Below are 13,751 nucleotides of genomic sequence, written 5' to 3' on the forward strand. Positions count from 1 at the left end.
AACAGCTCGATTACCTTGTACTCTGATACCAATTTCAATTTTTGATGAGTTTTTACTTGCTGCTACACATCTGATTAAACTCATTACCACAAATTATTGTATAAAAATTGTATTGTACATTTAATTTCCTTTACTTAGTCAGATTATATATGAAGTAGTAGAGAGGATTGAGATTTTCAATCATATATGCCAATTACATGTAGTTTTGCTCATATTTTCGGGGGTTTTAAACATTTGCCTTGGTTCTGCATTTTCCTCAATTTTGCTTTTTTTTTAAAGTCTGGACCACACAAAAACGTAAAATAAAGGTTTCACTGTACTGGCGGTTTCTTTAAACTCCCTCCTGGAGCGATAGTATGGTCTGATTGAAAAATCCACTCGCTGTGAAGTTGTCGCAGGAGATTCTCCAAAGGTCTATTCATAACAACAGGCACTTCTTGAAGTTTTAAGGTCATGCTGCCAGCAATTATTACCATGCCTGTGTCATTATTTGCTATTAGACACTCAACATTCGGGGTAACGGCCCCCCTGCTGCAAGACCCCAGCACACGCGTTTTCCTTCAGTAAAGGAAAGAGTCTGGTATTCTAATAAAAATAAGCCTCAACCAATCTAACATCAGATCACTTTGTCACAACCCCTTCCTCGACTTCTAAAGAAACATCCTGCAAGCAGTTTTTTTTTGCTATCATTTTACTGTAAAGAATGACACATGGGAGAAGCTTTCTTGGATCTGCTAGCACACCCAGCATTACTGTTATTCTGGGCTTTTGATTGCGGCAACTCCTTCACATCGACAGTAGAATCTGAAATAGTGGAGTCCGATTGGCGTTGTCCATTTGGGCCAGCAAACAGTCGTGCCGATTCATCAGATAGATAATAGGGTGGTAGTAGTCTTTTGTCAAATGTCATGTGAAGTCGCTGAGCTACATTCTCCTGCATCGTTATGTAAGCCTCACTCTCTTCATTATACTCACGCATCAGCCACTGCTTGATTTAACTTCTGCAACATATACAGTTGCCCCCCCCCATGAACCATGGATCTTGCCGTTGGTGGGGAGGCTTGCATGCCTCAACGATACAGATAGCCGTACCATAGGTGCAACCACAAAGGAAGGGTATCTGTTGAGAGGCCAGACAAACGTGTGGTTCCTGAAGAGGGGCAGCAGCATTTTCAATAGTTGCAGGAGCAACAGTCTGGATGATTGACTGATCTGGCCTTGTAACACTAACCAAAACGGCCTTGCTGTGCTGATACTGCAAACGGCTGAAAGCAAGGGGAAACTACAGGCGTAATTTTTCCCGAGGGCATGCAGCTTTACTGTATGATTAAATGATGATGGTCTCCTCTTGGGTAAAATATTCCGGAGGTAAAATAGTCCCCCATTCGGATTTCTGGGCGGGGACTACTCAAGAGGCTGTTGTTATCAGGAGAAAGAAAACTGGCATTCTACGGATCGGAGCGTGGAATGTCAGATCCCTTAATCGGGCAGGTAGGTTAGAAAATTTAAAAATGGAAATGGATAGGTTAAAGTTAGATATAGTGGGAATTAGTGAAGTTCGGTGGCAGGAGGAACAAGACTTTTGGTCAGGTGAATACAGGGATATAAATACAAAATCAAATAGAGGTAATGCAGGAGTAGGTTTAATAATGAATAAAAAAAAAATAGGAGTGTGGGTAAGCTACTACAAACGGCATAGTGAACGCATTATTGTGACCAAGATAGACACGAAGCCCACGCCTACAACAGTAGTACAAGTTTATATGCCAACTAGCTCTGCAGATGATGAAGAAATTGATGAAATGTATGATGAGATAAAAGAAATTAATCAGGTAGTGAAGGGAGACAAAAATTTAATAGTCATGGGTGACTGGAATTCGACAGTAGGAAAAGGAAGAGAAGGAAATGTAGTAGGTGAATATCAATTGGGGCTAAGAAATGTAAGAGGAAGCCGCCTGGTAGAATTTTGCACAGAGCATAACTTAATCATAGCTAACACTTGGTTCAAGAATCATGAAAGAAGGTTGTATACATGTAAGAACCCTGGAGATACAAGAAGGTTTCAGATAGATTATATAATGGTAAGACAGAGATTTAGGAACCAGGTTTTAAATTGTAAGACATTTCCAGGGGCAGATGTGGACTCTGACCAAAATCTATTGGTTATGAACTGTAGATTAAAACTGAAGAAATCTGCAAAAAGATGGGAATTTAAGGAGATGGGACCTGTATAAACTGAAGGAACCATAGGTTGTACAGAGTTTCAGGGAGAGCATAAGTGAACAATTGACAGGAATGGGGGAAAGGAATACAGTAGGGGAATGGGTAGCTTTGAGGAATGAAATAGTGAAGGCAGCAGAGGATCAAGTAGGTAAAAAGACAAGAGCTAGTAGAAATCCTTGGGTAACAGAAGAGATGCTGAATTTAATTGATGAAAGGGGAAAATACAAAAATGCAGTAAGTGAAGCATGCAAAAAAGGAATACAAACGTCTCAAACACAGACCGACAGGAAGTGCAAAATGGTTAAGCAGGGATGGCTAGAGGACAAACGTAGGGAGGGGTAATATAGATAATGCCTACAGGAAAATTAAAGAGACCTTTGGAGAAAAGAGAACCACTTGTATGAATATCAAGAGCTCAGATGGAAAACCGGTTCTAAGCAAAGAAGGGAAAGCAGAAAAGTGGAAGAAGTATACAGGGTGTTACAAAAAGGTACGGCCAAACTTTCAGGAAACATTCCTCACACACTAATAAAGAAAAGATGTTATGTGGACATGTGTCCGGAAACACTTAATTTCCATGTTAGAGCACATTTTAGTTTCATCAGTATGTACTGTACTTCCTCGATTCACCGCCAGTTGGCCCAATTGAAGGAAGGTAAAGTTGACTTCGGTGCTTGTGTTGACATGCGACTCATTGCTCTACAGTACTAGCATCAAGCACATCAGTACGTAGCATCAACAGGTTAGTGTTCAGCACAAACGTGGTTTTGCAGTCCGTGCAATGTTTACAAATGCAGAGTTGGCAAATGCCCATTTGATGTATGGATTAGCACGGCACAATAGCTGTGGCACAGTACGTTTGTATCGAGACAGATTTCCAGAACGAAGGTGTCCCGACAGGAAGACGTTCGAAGCAATTGATCGGTGGCTTAGGGAACGCGGAACATTCCAGCCTATGACTCGTAACTGGGGAATACCTAGAACGACGAGGACACCTGCAATGGACGAGGCAATTCTTCGTGCAGTTGATGATAACCCTAATGTCAGTGTCAGAGAAGTTGGTGCTGTACAAGGTAACGTTGACCACGTCACTGTATGGAGAGTGCTACGGGAGAACCAGTTGTTTCCGTACCATGTACAGCATGTGCAGGCACTATCAGCAGCTGATTGGCCTCCACAGGTACACTTCTGCAAATAGTTCATCCAACAATGTGTCAATCCTCATTTCAGTGCAAATGTTCTCTTTACGGATGAGGCTTCATTCCAACGTCATCAAATTGTAAATTTTCACAATCAACATGTGGGGGCTGACGAGAATCCGCACGCAATTGTGCAATCACGCCATCAACACAGATTTTCTGTGAACGTTTGGGCAGGCATTGTTGGTGATGTCTTGATTGGGCCCCATGTTCTTCCACCTACGCTCAATGGAGCACATTATCATGATTTCATATGGGATACTCTACCTGTGCTGCTAGAACATGTGCCTTTACAAGTACAACACAACATGTGGTTCATGCACGATGGAGTTCCTGCACATTTCAGTTGAAGTGTTCGTACGCTTCTCAACGACAGATTCGGTTACCGATGGATTGGTAGAGGCGGACCAATTCCATGGCCTCCATGCTCTGCTGGCCTCAACCCTCTTGACTTTCATTTATGGGGGCATTTGAAAGCTCTTGTCTACGCAACCCCGGTACCAAATGTAGAGACTCTTCGTGCTCATATTGTGGACGGCTGTGATACAATGCGCCATTCTCCAGTGCTGCATCAGCGCATCGGGGATTCCATGCGACGGAGGGTGGATGCATGTATCCTCGCTAACGGAGGACATTTTGAACATTTCCTGTAACAAAGTGTTTGAAGTCACGCTGGTACGTTCTGTAGCTGTGTGTTTCCATTCCATGATTAATGTGAATTGAAGAGAAGTAATAAAATGAGCTCTAACATGGAAAGTAAGCGTTTCTGGACACATGTCCACATAACATATTTTCTTACTTTGTGTGTGAGGAATGTTTCCTGAAAGTTTGGCCGTACCTTTTTGTAACACCCTGTATAGAGGGTCTATACAGGGGCGATGTTCTTGAGGACATTATTATGCAAATTTGCAAGTAGAAACTGTCGCTACCTATATGTATCTGCAGTATCATTTTCCAACCATTTTCATTGCAGCCAATTAAAGAAAAGGAAAAGAAAATCTAGTTCGAAACAGACAAGATACTCATGGATACAAAAGTTGAATATTCACTGGATTTTGTAAAATGAGAGTCCTTAGTTTGGCAAAAGTGATCACATAGTACTAGGGAATGACACTTTACAAATATTAAACAGGGAAATTGGACAAGATCCTGTATTTAAGAAGATGTAACACGGCTCAACGAAAGAGAACTTGCAATATTTAAACCATTTTAAGAATCTTGGCAAAATGCAGTAAAAGACTGTAAAAACTTGAGAAAAATCTATTACCTTAATCCATACTTCCTGAAATTTAGTGTTAAAATACAAATAAATGTTTTTCCTTTATCGCAATTTAATTACAATATTTTATGTGCCTTTTTACACACAAAAATACTGACAAGCCCGGAATTGAATATCAGATTTACCGGATAATGAGTACAAACAGTGGCCTTTTTTCAGCGCATAGCTAAATATATGAAACACACATTGAACGCATTATCATAGCCAAGATAAGACACGAACACCACACCCACCACAGTAGAACAGGTTTATATGCAACTAGCTCTGCACATGAGGAAGAGATTCAAGAAAATGTGATGAGATAAAAGAAATTATTCAGTTAGTTAAGGGAGATGAAAATTTAATTGTGATGGGGGATAGGAATTCAACAGGAGGAAAAGGAAGAGAAGGAAAAATACTTGGTGAATGAGGAATGGGGAAAGGAATAAAATAGAAAGCACCCTGGTAGAATTTTGTACAGAGGATATTTCATCTGCACTATATTTAAAATTAGGACTATCATTGACAAATACTTAAACTAACTAAAACTAAGACCAACAGACACACACACACACACACACACACACACACACACACACACACACACACACCGCCATGCTCGAGGGAGGACTCGATCTTCCGGTGGAACGGGCCGCGCAATCTGTGACATGGCGTCCCTAGACTGCGTGGCCGCTCCGCACGGCTGAACCCAATTTCTGTTCTTGTGCCTGTATGTACAATAACATCCAAAATATCCCATTCTGACAGTCACACAGTACAAATATCTTTATTCTGAACCTACTTCGTTTGGTTGGAATAAACTGCTAATAGTCCTTTTAACAGCAAGAGACTTGCATCTATATAAAGTTTGCGATGTGGAGGAAATGAATTACGAAATGTCTTACGAATTTTGTCAATGATCGTCCTAATTTTAAATAGACTGTCACCTCTAGAACTCGCAGAGTTACCACTGAAGTGTAGCATTCTCAGAAGCAGACAAAAACAATCTCGGGACATAACTTAGTTGAAAACTAGCGTGCTCAAAAGTGTATCTCTGGACCAATAATCACAAAATTTTAACTTCTTACCTTACACCATTAGATAGCAATAGCAACAAAACAATACATTTCCTCAAATAGAGTGTCTTTCCACTTTGACAGTCGAGAATTCACAGATTCTGTAGTATTTTCTCTGGTGTAAATGAAAAAACAATTTATTTTGTCTGCAATAAGTTGCAACAGTTCTTCAGACATAAATATCACAAAAAATGAAAGAATGCTTGGGTCAGTATCTAGTTGATATTTGTGTCCTGAACTCGAGTAATCAAAGTAACGGTTTAACAACTGGAAATCAATTTCTTTCCAGTCAAACATGTCACTTAGGCACGCTCTTTTCTGAACCATTTCACTGCCACTCTATAATTCCTTGTATTAAGAGGAAGTGCTGACTGTAACTCTTCCTCTCCCCTCTGATGCCAAGGGATGAGGACTACAGTTTCGAGATTCTGTTGAAGACTAATCATTACTAGCAACATCAGATAATTCACACTCACTGTTGCTCCTAGTGAGCATATCCAGGATCTCTTTACCTGTACAATATGGCGATGTGACATTTCTCCCGTAGAAAACAAGAAAACACGGGAAGCAAATTCGAATTCTGAAAAGAGGGGACACAGCAAACAAACACATACACACTGTCAAACTATACAGTCAGACCACTGAACAGCTACTGGAAGAGCAGGGTGGAATGACAGCTCTGTCTGTCATGCTCAAGTAGCTGTGACTCAGTGCACCTAAACTCGTCCCTATAGGTGGAAAGGCCAGTGTCACACTAAGCGTCAACACATCCTTAGCACTGCAGGGAAAGCCGGGGGCTGAGATTAAACAAGTCGAGCGCGCCAGGGGAACGGCGAGGCATGACGAGTTAACACGTCCCTAGCAGTCAAAGGGTTATTACATTCACCTCTAAATGATATTGTACTTTTCACAGTACAACTGTTTTACAGTTCACAATAAATGTTCGAGTATCCCATCATCAACTTTAATGCATACTCTTGGGAGAACATGTTGTGTTGCTTGGCTGAGTGCCTCTGCACATTCCTTAATAAGGGCGGCATCGTCTATGATGTGACCAAGCGTCTCATCTCACGAATTCACATTTTGTTCGTATTCCTCTCTGATTTCATCCAACCCCACAAACAAAAACCTAATGCCATAAGGTCTTGAAATCTTTGTGGCAAATTAATTGTAATTGTACTGCCATAAACAAACCAGCAATAAGGTAATGTGCATTCTTGTCATATCTCTGACCTCGATCACTCCACCTGGGACACATTGTATTGCGTGCAATAAAAATTTCTATGATCCCACTGCATACCTTAAACGTAAAGTCGAAATGGCAGTGATTGTGGTATTTTCTCCGTTTTAAAGATGGAATAAAACAATACACTGCAAGTATCATCATTACCTGGGCTGTGTTTCAGAACAACTCGATTAGGAAATGAAACTAAATGATTAACAGTAAAATCCATAAATTTATGCCAAACAATATGACATGAAAATAAATATAATAAACATGAAAGTAAAACTTACATTTGTTGTTCGAATGCTGTTCTGAGCTGGAGTATCAGTCTGGCAATTGTAAGGATCTGGATTTTCTTCAAGGTTCCTGAAAAAGATTTATAACAATTGGCACATAGACTGATTCTTATACAATGTCAGAAAATCTCAAACTTAAATTGAAAAACACAAAATTATGACTGTGCTTCAAGCTGCCAATTATGTTGCTAATTGGTTTCTGATTTACAAGGCCACCTGGAAAGAACAGATTTACGTCATCAAAGATGGTAGTATAGATAGATTTTTAAAACAGATACAGTACAACAGAAATTTTGTCCAGTTTCCAAACACAGAACATCACAATAGCAACAAATACCCCACTAAAGCACCAGATCAAATACAGAGGATGGGCACATGCGATAAACAGCTACATTGCAAGTTAAAATTTGTTCTGAAATTAAATTAAAAATTAGAAAACACAGCTGAATATCTAGTACTTGATTCTTTCTAAGATTCTGCTGTCAGGGGGAGGAGGGGCAAAAGTGGAGAGGGGGAGGGCAACAGGGAAGAGTGTGGTGGGAGGGAGGGAGGGAGGGGGAGGGGGAGGGGGAGGGGGGGAGAGAGAGAGAGAGAGAATAAGTAAGGAAAATGATCCAGAAATAATAATTCATAAATGATCAAGATCAATTTTTTCATCACAGCTAGTAATGGTATGATTGTAATTGATGGGTGAGAAATGAGATTTAATATTAAAAGAAATCACAGTGTCCATGAAACCAACAGCTAAACAAACGCTTTCAGTAGAGTTGTGGGAGGGTGGGAGTGCCAAACTGTGGACTGTTCCTCGTTTCCAGCATATGGAACAGTGTCTCAAATACTGGAGTGGCCCAAAGACTTTTTAAGTACGAGAAGCCAATAAGCTGGCTTGAACAGTCAAGTGTTTATCAGAGACAAAGGAATCATCAGGAGTGACCCAAGGAAGTAAGATAGGACCACTTTCTATCTCTACATAAATAAATGATCTAACAGGTAGGATGAGCAGCTATGTGCAACTGCTGGTGATGCAATAGTGTGCGGGAAAGTGTCATTTTTGAGTGACTGTAGGAGGACACAGGATGAGTTCGGCAGAATTTCTATTTGGTGTGATGAATGGCAGTTTGTTCTAAATAAAGGTTGAGTACAGTATAACCTTAGTGGAGACAGTCAAGGCCAGGGTGACAATGGGTGACAGTATTTAAGTAACTCTTCAGGCTTTCCCGGCGATCTAATGACATCTTGGGTTGTCGGGTGTACGACGCTGATATCCGGCAGAACACCCGACAACCCAAGATGTCAGTATTTAAGTAAATGGGAGCCATTTTTCTCTCTGTCGAGAAAGTGATAATACACCTGTTGTGGCTCAAAATTTGGTTAATGGGAAAATAAACATTTTTTAAAAACATAATAATGCAACTGGATGTAGTGTCCACACAAATCATCGACTATTTAAATGGTCTTCCCACAAATCACAAATTAGACTTTCAGAAACCTATTATTTTCCTCCATATCAATCTTGCATACTGACTGCAACGGTAACAGAGATATTTGGATCTATATGGAGGCTTACCTAGAAGCATTATTCCCGAACATGATTCATTAATGCAACAAGACAGTGTCTTGACGAGTACAAATGTAGACCAATGAGGACAATGTTACTTTTCAGGTTTTGAACTAAATATTTGTCACACATTTAATAAGATTAACCATTTATTAATACTGACAAACAATGGTGTCCATGTGAAATATGGAAAAGCGAAATTCCACTTTCACTGCTTGTTCCCGTTGCACATTCCATCTCTCATCAACAATACATGTTGCTGAACACTTTACCACTTATTCTACAGCCCCCACTACCTCTCTACATTTCTTTCACAACAGTGATTAAAAGCAGCAATTAGCATATTTCTTTTAACAATAATATTTACTGCTGTCAAATTCTCACTTAAAATCTTTATTGGCTAAAATGGTTTTGATTGATAAGTCATTTTTAATAGCCTATGGATAACTCTCTTGCCTGAAGACTGGATTAAAATTTGCAGGGAGTCCCCATGTGCGTGGGGCTTCTAGACACGACTTCCTGCAAATTTTGATGCCTTCTTAATCCAAGAGCTACCCATCAGCTATTCAAAATGAATCATAAATCGAAACTGGTTTAGCCAATTCCAATTTTTCTTCATGTATACCGAGATCTTCGAAAATTTAGATCGATGTTAAACTAATATAAGAGCTCACACCTGGCCTTTTATTTATGTTTTACTTATGTGATAAAATATGCTGCTCTCTCTCTCTCTCTCTCTCTCTCTCTCTCTCTCTTTCTCTCTCTCGTGTGCGCCCACACAAATACAAACACAAGTGCGCATACGTACACCCAAAACAAGAGGTGCGAGGAATGGAAAAACAAGAAGTTTCATTTAAACAATTTGTACCATAAAATGGGGTGAAAACTGAAAAACTTTAAAACAATAGAAACTACACAGCATCATAATAAAATTTGGAAACCAGTGCGTCCATCGGCAGTATTGCCCTTGAGGAACATATTCATGATCACTTTGTGTTTCAATAGTGGCTACCCTGGCTTCTAGAGCACTGTAAATATGTGGGCAGGGATTCCCATGTTCCGAAAACTTGGTATACAGTGGTGTGTGGTCCGGAGTTGTGTATCATCAAAATCAGTGCTTCTACCAAGAAATGTGTTCCTAATTCAGGTCCTCCTTAGTTTTTGGTGAGTATTAAATATATTTCTTGATTTCATTTTATTTTGCTCGAACGAACACACTTTTTTTAAAAAAATGGGGTGAATAGGATCAGTATAAAATAACACTATTATCGGGCTTACATTTGGTTATGGGATATTACCTGCCTGTGTTTTGAATGTTTCGTTCTATTTAATTTCCAGGCTGATTAAAATGCCCAGAAATTACAGTCCTGATCCTCGTGAGAAATCCTACACAAAGAGAAGCAAGGATGAATTAGCCCAAGCCATTGCTGCTGTTAAATGAGGGAGCAGCATTAGGCAAGCTGCCAGAAATTTCAGCATTCCATACACAGTTCTCCACCGACATTTGAGGAATAAGAATGTGCACCCCCAAGGGGGACAAACTGCACTCTTCGCAGATGAAGAGGCGTTGATTGCAGACAGGCTCGCTATTTGTGCCGAGTGGGGCTATCCCTTTGGCGTGTTGAGTCTGTGATTGTTTGTCAATGGATTCTTGGACCGGAGAGGTAAAGTTGTAAGAAAATTCAAAAATAATTTTCCTGGTCACAAATTCACTGTTAGCGCTTTGAAGAAACAAAAAGAAAAATTAAGTCTAAGACTGCACCAGAACATAAAAAGAGCATGTGCTTCTGTGTCGAGAGCTGTCCTGCGGGAATATTTTGATCATTTAAAGAAGGAAATTAAAGATGTTTCCCCAAGTAATATTGTGAATTTCGATGAAACGAACTTAGCAGATGATATGGGGCATGCGAAAGTGATTACGAAAAGAGGATTAAAATATCCTGAGAGAGTCATGAATACCTCCAAAGCACCAACGTCAATTATGTTTGCTGCTGGAACAAATGAAAAACTGCTGCCTTTGTATGTTGTTTATCACTCAAAGCACTTGTATGCTTCATGGATGAATGGTGCTCCCGAAGACACCAGATTTAATAGAAGTGAAAGTGGGTGGTTTGAGGCTCAGTGTTTTGATGACTGATTACCACAATCGTTTTGCCTTATTATAGGAAGTTAGAAGGCCCACAAATTTTAATCGGTGACAACCTTTCCACTTATCTTTCAGTAGCTTCAGTCAAGGCTTGTGAAGAGAATGGTGTAAGAATTATTTTTCTTCCTAAAAACTCTACGCATCTCACTCAGCCTCTTGACGTGGCATTTTTCATACACTGAAGACCAGCTGCGAAGCATTCTCCAAAAATGGAAGTCGGGTTCTGGTCATAAGGAGACCACCATTCCAAAGGATATGTTCCCCCGATTACTACACCAGCTAGTAAGGGCTCTGGAAGTAAATGCCAAAAGAAACATCCAGGCTGGTTTCGAGAAATGTGGGATTCTGCCATTCAATCCCGAGAGAGTAATTAGCAGAGTTCCTGGTGTTGAAGATGATGGTGAAGGACCCGCAAATCCCCAGGATGTTGATGGAGCCCTCATAGAACTGCTCCAAGAATTTCGAGGGAGCGATAAAAGGCCTGTGAGACAACGGAAAACCAGGGTTCCAGTGCAGGCTGGGGAAAGTGTGTCTGTACATGATTTCCCTGATGATGAAAAGAGTACCGCCTCAGACAAAAGTGATGATGTTTCTGGAGATAATGGCTCACCAACTCTCTCCACCAATGAATGTGAGAACCTAGGCGAGGGCACAAGCACAATCAGTGGATATGAAGTCTTTTCACCTTATGAACTTCAGCCTGGTGACTTTGTCATTGTTAGATTTGACAAAAAAAAAGGGACACAGGAGGTTCATAGGCACAATTATCACTGTAACTGAGTCAGCAATGGCTGTTAAGTGCCTTTGAAAAAGGGTTGGGAAAAAGAACACTGTCTTTGTTTTCTCAGACGTGGACAATATATGTGAGGTGAACCCAATACAAGTAGAGAGAAAGATAAAAGTCACTAACATTCAAAGGGGTCAAACCACCTATTTTGTGGATCCCATGTTTTTAGAATAAAGTGTAGTGTTATTTTAAGTTTTCTGCGTAAAATGTATTTCTTTTTTTCAATAAAATAATTATATTCGTATGTATACGTCTTTTTTCTATTTCACAATCATCTTTTACTTTTTTAAAAAATAAGCCAGTGATCCTAACCACAAAACAAGTGTCTTAATGGAATAATTTGGGAAAATACTATGACTGATCCTATTCACCCCAACCTTCATCAAAGCATTTAAAAAATTATTAAAATTCATCATAAACAATAAAGAAAAAGCCATATATTGGATTCAAAACTACAGATGAAGACACACAAAATGGCTTTTGTTTCATTGCTTTACATCAATTGGTTGAGGAGATTCACATCTTTGAACATGAAAAGTGATCCTATTCACCCCGTTTTATGATATTTATATTAATTTAACAATTAAAAAAATTGTAAATTTCTTACAGTGCCCTTGCCAAAATATTCTCTAGTGCATTCGGTACAAGCAGTGAATCAACTTCTCCACCAATTAGCTGCAAATTGCGTTCTTCCAACATGATAATTCCTCTGCGACAATCCACTGGTCCAATAATGAGTATCTGTGGAATAAAAATTGATTTACCAAACTTTTTGCCAATTACAATTGGTTTCTTACTATGGCATTACAACTACTGTAGCACAAACCTTGAATCCTGGAACAATCTGTTGGTCAAGGGCTCTTACAGGCTTGTATTCAATAGCTTTTATTTCTTGCACTCCATCACAAAGCATCAACTGCAGCACCCTCTTTGCAGATGGTTCCCATGACTCCTTTTGCTTTTCAGTCGCTTTAACATTTTCAAGTGGCACATTTCGAATTGCCTGGAGCTGTGAGTAAAATGATTTTGCAATGTCGCACATTGATTCAACCTGAAACAAGTAATTTTATCTCCTTACTTGCAAAGATTATCTGAAACACTATTTATGAATCACAGCTGCAGAACTGGGCAATAACTAACAACAACTAAAATTAGAAGGGACAGGAAGGCCGGTCAATACTACCTTCATAAGATGAAACTTCCAGAATTCCCAACAGAAATACATAACTACGAAAGAAAGTATAAAATAATAGTCCAACTTTTTCAAACTTGATGATCCTTCATCGGTGATGGAAAAGGAGGGTGTGGGGGGGGGGGGGGGTCACTCAGACCCTAGACTGAAATGAAACTCATTTCTGTGAGGACTAGAGGGGCAAAGATAAAGGAAAAGGTGTCAAGAGACAACAGAAGGAGAAAAGCAGTACATTACTAATAACTGTCAGCTTCAGTTATCCAGAATTATACATCAGAAAAAGCGAGAAGTAAATACTGATTGAAGAGGAAAATAGAAAATGGAAACTGGAAAGAATAATTCAGTAAAGAAACAGAAAGGGAGTAAGAAGAGAAAAGTGAGATAAGAGGATGTTGTAAGTGACAGGGGCAAACAGAAGTGGATGGGGAAGAAAAATGAGTAAATAACAAAACAAGAAATGGTTCTAGGAAAATGATATAAGAAGAGGATTGGAAGGGGGAGAATTATGCTAATGGGAGATGTGTCCATGTTGGTGACAAGATGAGGAAGATATGTTGGGAGAGGTAGTTCCCATCTCTGGAGTTTGAGATGAACTCATGATGAGTGGCAGAATCTAAATGGCCGCTCAGCAACAAGTATCAGATGTTGTGAAGGCAGACAGTTCTGTAAATTTCCATGATGAATTTTCACTCTGCAGTGAAATGTGCCCTGATATGAAACTTCCTGGCAGATTAAAACAGTGACTGGATCGAGATTCAAACTTGGGACTTGCCTTTCGCAGACAACTGCTA

General features: G+C 39.7%; 1 protein-coding gene across 1 annotated transcript in view; it reads right to left on the reverse strand.

Annotated features, from left to right (window-relative positions):
- Positions 1–13,751, reverse strand: part of LOC126458186 (recQ-mediated genome instability protein 1-like) — a 113,670-nt gene that overhangs the window by 62,764 nt on the left and 37,155 nt on the right. The window contains exons 3-5 of the mRNA XM_050095062.1: positions 12,595–12,819; positions 12,376–12,509; positions 7,272–7,347 (exon numbers count right to left, since the gene is read on the reverse strand). Coding sequence (XP_049951019.1) covers positions 7,272–7,347; positions 12,376–12,509; positions 12,595–12,819 — 435 coding nt within the window. The remainder of the gene's footprint in view (positions 1–7,271; positions 7,348–12,375; positions 12,510–12,594; positions 12,820–13,751) is intronic.

Source organism: Schistocerca serialis, chromosome 2, assembly GCF_023864345.2.
Source record: "Schistocerca serialis cubense isolate TAMUIC-IGC-003099 chromosome 2, iqSchSeri2.2, whole genome shotgun sequence".
NCBI lineage: Eukaryota > Metazoa > Arthropoda > Insecta > Orthoptera > Acrididae > Schistocerca > Schistocerca serialis.